General features: G+C 42.4%; 1 protein-coding gene across 1 annotated transcript in view; it reads right to left on the bottom strand.

The window, feature by feature from the left end:
* Positions 1–4,345, bottom strand: part of vwa8 (von Willebrand factor A domain containing 8) — a 119,578-nt gene that overhangs the window by 63,269 nt on the left and 51,964 nt on the right. The window contains exons 12-14 of the mRNA XM_032515259.1: positions 4,022–4,099; positions 2,401–2,561; positions 1,981–2,094 (exon numbers count right to left, since the gene is read on the bottom strand). Of these exons, the coding sequence (XP_032371150.1) occupies positions 1,981–2,094; positions 2,401–2,561; positions 4,022–4,099 (353 nt within the window). The remainder of the gene's footprint in view (positions 1–1,980; positions 2,095–2,400; positions 2,562–4,021; positions 4,100–4,345) is intronic.

Raw genomic sequence — 4,345 nt, 5'->3', positions numbered from 1 at the left:
GTGTGTGTGTGTGTGTGTCTGTGTGTGTGTGTGTGTGTCATCCCAATCTATGTCAGAGACAAGAGCATGACTTTTGACAGCTGGCTGTGTGATCCTTTGATACAAGAAGACAGCAAAGTCCCTTTCTATCACCCCACAGAGACACCCACTCTGCAATGGGATATTTATACTCGGATGTGGGCGGAGGCGGCCGCTAACCATCATCACCATCACTGAATGAGTGTGTGGGAAGACATTTTATATATGGAGATTTCAGAGGCCGATATAACCATGCACTGAATTCCACTAACCATCGACAAAATCAAAAGGTAAGTCTGGTTTGTTTGTCTCACTTTCTCCCTGTTTTGCTCTCTCTACTAAGTCTTTCACTGTAGCCAGTTACACCAAATTAATTTTAACACCAATAACATTTAAACAAAATTGCCATCTAATCCAAATCTAAATGGTAAATGGTTACAGTTCCAGCATGTGGTTTCCATCTGTTGCTATGGGAAACTACATTAACTGTCAGGGGAAGAGGGACACCATCCCTAATGTTTTCATTCACAGCCTTAAGCAAAATCAAGCTGCATGTGTCTTGTTTTCATTGCGGGATGAGGCAGCAAGGTTTTCAAAACAAAAGACTCTTGCGGGTGGGAGTGATCAGAATCTCAGCAGGAGCGAGCATGTTCAGAAATCCTGTGAGGGATTCACACAGCCGGTGACAAGAAGAGGAGGCAACGGTATATACTGTATGCGCACTCATGTATACATGTTCCATTGCCTAGCAACTTGCTGGTTCTTTTCTTATACGTCTCAACTTTGTCATATCTATAGTTTCGCTGAACCAGGAACCTGGAAAAACTGCACTGTAGAATCCTAGTGCGCAGTGTGCAGGCAGGCAGGCAGGCAGGCAGGCGCACACACACACACACACACACACACACACTCTGTCTGAGCCACAGGGGAGTAGAAAGAGGAAGTGGGTTTTTTCAGCCCAGACATCTCCCACCACAAACATCCTTCCTGCCAGTTTAGGTGGGCGCGCACACACGCACACACACACACACACACACACACACACACACTCACACTCACACTCACACTCACACTCACACTCACACTCATACTCTTCAAGAGTCAAACCCAGGGAACAGTTAAGGTCAAGACCAACAATGGTCATTCACATACAATACATTAATGCCGAGCAGTAAAACAACATCAAATGCTGTGTCATGGTCTTGTAAAACACTGTCCACTGTTCTGGCCTTCACACTTGGAAGTCTATTATTGACACTTTCCTCCACTGCAGAGCCATGCATTCCTTTAACTTTGGGCTATTTTCAGTCTGAAAATCTGGTAAAACCAAAGTTACGAATGTAACTACGGTTCTATGAATCCTGAATGACTGCCAGAGTGCTCTGACACTCTGAATCCTCATGACCCCACAAGGAGATTCAGTAGGAACAGATCCTCTGATCACACCGGAAGATAAAGCCTCTCTCAGGTTATCCAGGGGTCACAAGTGACGTTGTTGGTATACATACTTGAACTGGGCATGCACAACGGGGAATATTCAGTGCTTTAAGCACCGCCTCTGGTGCTCAGCAGGGATGAAATAGAACCTGACAGGAGGCTCAGAATAAGTTGGATGATATGAAAACTAATCGCATCACTCTCCTCTTCCTCTATGTGCCTGTTAGCGGAACATTGAGGACAGACCCAAAGCCAGCTTCACAAATCTGAATTATTCTCTATGCTCTATTACCGTCTCTTAGTTTACCTTGAATACTATTTTGGTCTTTACTCTGAGCTTCCCTCTCCATTTGTGTCTCTCTCTCTCGGAGTCCTGTTGTGGCCCTCATGCTGAATGCAGTTATTTTTGTATTTAAAAAGCCACTGACCACAACTGTCAAATACAAATACAGATTCACAAAAATGCTCCTAAATGCTCTTTCCAAGACATAACCCCTGTGTATGCATGTGTGTATGCGTATGTACCTCTCTTGCAATTGCTGATCAGTGAACTGCAGTTCTTCCTTTAGTGTCTGGTATCTGTCCCATCTCAGCAGCCTGGTCCCATCGTACAGATCCAACTCCCTGTCATGGAGTAACCTGGGACACAAAGTATGTAAGTGTATGTTTGTCTGTCTATGTTTGACATTTACAGCACCACAGCACCACAGTTATTTTTCAGAGGTTAAGGGAGTCCTTAACCTCTGAAAAATAACTGTATAAAATATTTCAAAGAAGAGATTAAAACGGAGTAGCAGCAGGAAACTAGAAAAAGACAACACAGAATACAGAAAAGAATAAAAGCAATCATATCAAAGCATAAAAAAAATAAATAAATAAGACCCGCAAATAAATAATGTAGACTGCCAGGTCACTGCATCATTTTTTTTTGGCAAACTACAGTACCTAGATAGCACAGCCAGGGTTCCCAGGTTGACCCTGTGTATACCGTCCAGAATCAGCAGCTTGCCCTCAATAGCAGCGGTGACAAGAGGAGACGGCCTCCACGCTGTGTCTCCGTCAGGGAGAGTGCACCTCTGCTGCAGAAGGTCCCTGGCTGTCATGTCCTGGAAGTGAAGGAGGAAGGAAATGGAAACCAAGTGACAAAGTTAAGGGAGGTGAAGGGATTGAGAGCAACGTAAGAAGTGGATCAGTATGCTGGTGTGTTTACTATCAAACAATGGGACTGGATGAAGTGAGATAGATAGATTTTCTTGCAATGATATCCTGAACAGATTTTCTCCCCACATGACCTGGCCCTGCTGCTCAATTTACAGATAACTAATGGCACATTTAAGTACGAGGGGGGAGGGCCTGTGAAGGAAGACTGTGATGTTCACTATCACTCTGCCGTGTCATGGCAGAGACAGAGGGAAGAGGAGGGAAGACAAGCAGATCTGCACAATGTGTTCCAGGCAGTAATTACTGATCTGCAACTGCTCCACAGCAAGAAGACGACTTGCATTAAGTAAAAAATCAGGCTCTATAGTTTCCATTTGGTGCTATTGTGAAGTCTCCTCACTCTCTCTATCTCTCTGTGTTTCTGGTAACCTACTAATTAATTGATTGACATCATGACTGTCTGTCTGACTGTCTGCTCCTCTGAAATTGACATGTTAGGAGATATTTGTTCATTTTTGCATGATAAAAAGGGAAAGGGCTTTTGTTATTTTTATGAGTTTTTTTCCCCCCATTGAAGAACACACACCAACAAATAATATATTTATATTCCACCCTAGCCTTACATGTCACTTTGTTTTCCAAAATTGGTATTTTCAGGGCTGACAAGATGACTTTCCCGGCGAAGGATTCTGCAACTCCCAGCAGCACAATCCACCCCTGACCTCAGACAGCTAAAAATAGCTGCAGCATGATGCATTAATACATAAGTCTTCAGCTGACACATTTCCTGCACAATCGTCACCCGGATGACTACAATCCCCATAAACACACACCACACACACCACACACACACGCACGCACGCGAATAGCTTTAACCATTATCTTCATTACTCTGTAATGTAATGAATTTTTAATTGACTGGACAGTAACCAAATGATTATCAGGGCAAGTCCACAGAATTTTCAAGATTTTAAACAAATTCAAATAAAAACTCAGACTGTTAACACATCTCCAGCCAAAGCAGAAAAACAGTCTCTGCTAAAATTCATTTTGGACCACCGCTGAAGACCGTTCAAAAAAATCTGCAGATTCGGTAGCAAGTGGGAAAATAATCTTTTGCATTACTTTTGCAGTATATAAAGTTACTTTTGATAAAAAAAACAAATGAATGAAAAAATGGGAGAAAATCCAAGTAACAAAGGAGAGTATTTTCTTATGATAAAAACATTTCTATTTTAGAAGATCTCCTTTCATGAAACTACCCCTCATCCCTATTGGCTGAAACGTCCTTCATGACATCCTAGATCACAAACGGAGTCTCTGCCAGGGATACACTTTCCCTGACATGATGAACTCATATCCAAATAAAACACACTGGAGACTTTGAAGACTAACTTTGATTTACCTGGTAGAGCATGATCGGCTCTATGCTGTAACCCAGCATCTCAGCAAACTCTCTTGCGATCACTGACTTGCCACAACCCTAGAAAATACATAAACGATTGTTATTAAAGACCAAAGATCACATTCATCATGTACTGTCCGGGTGTATAGGGCTACAACTACAATATGTGTATGCAATGTATGTACGTTTGTGTATGCATATTAGGGCTCTAACTAACAAACCTCCCGATTGTTTTCTCTATTAATCGATTAGTTGTTTGGTTTATAAAATGCCCGAAAATGGGGAAAAATGTGACTAAGTGTTTCCCAAAAAGCCCAAGATGAC

The sequence above is a fragment of the Etheostoma spectabile genome, chromosome 5 (assembly GCF_008692095.1).
Source record: "Etheostoma spectabile isolate EspeVRDwgs_2016 chromosome 5, UIUC_Espe_1.0, whole genome shotgun sequence".
Lineage (NCBI taxonomy): Eukaryota > Metazoa > Chordata > Actinopteri > Perciformes > Percidae > Etheostoma > Etheostoma spectabile.
This window is presented reverse-complemented; position numbering and strand designations above follow the sequence as displayed.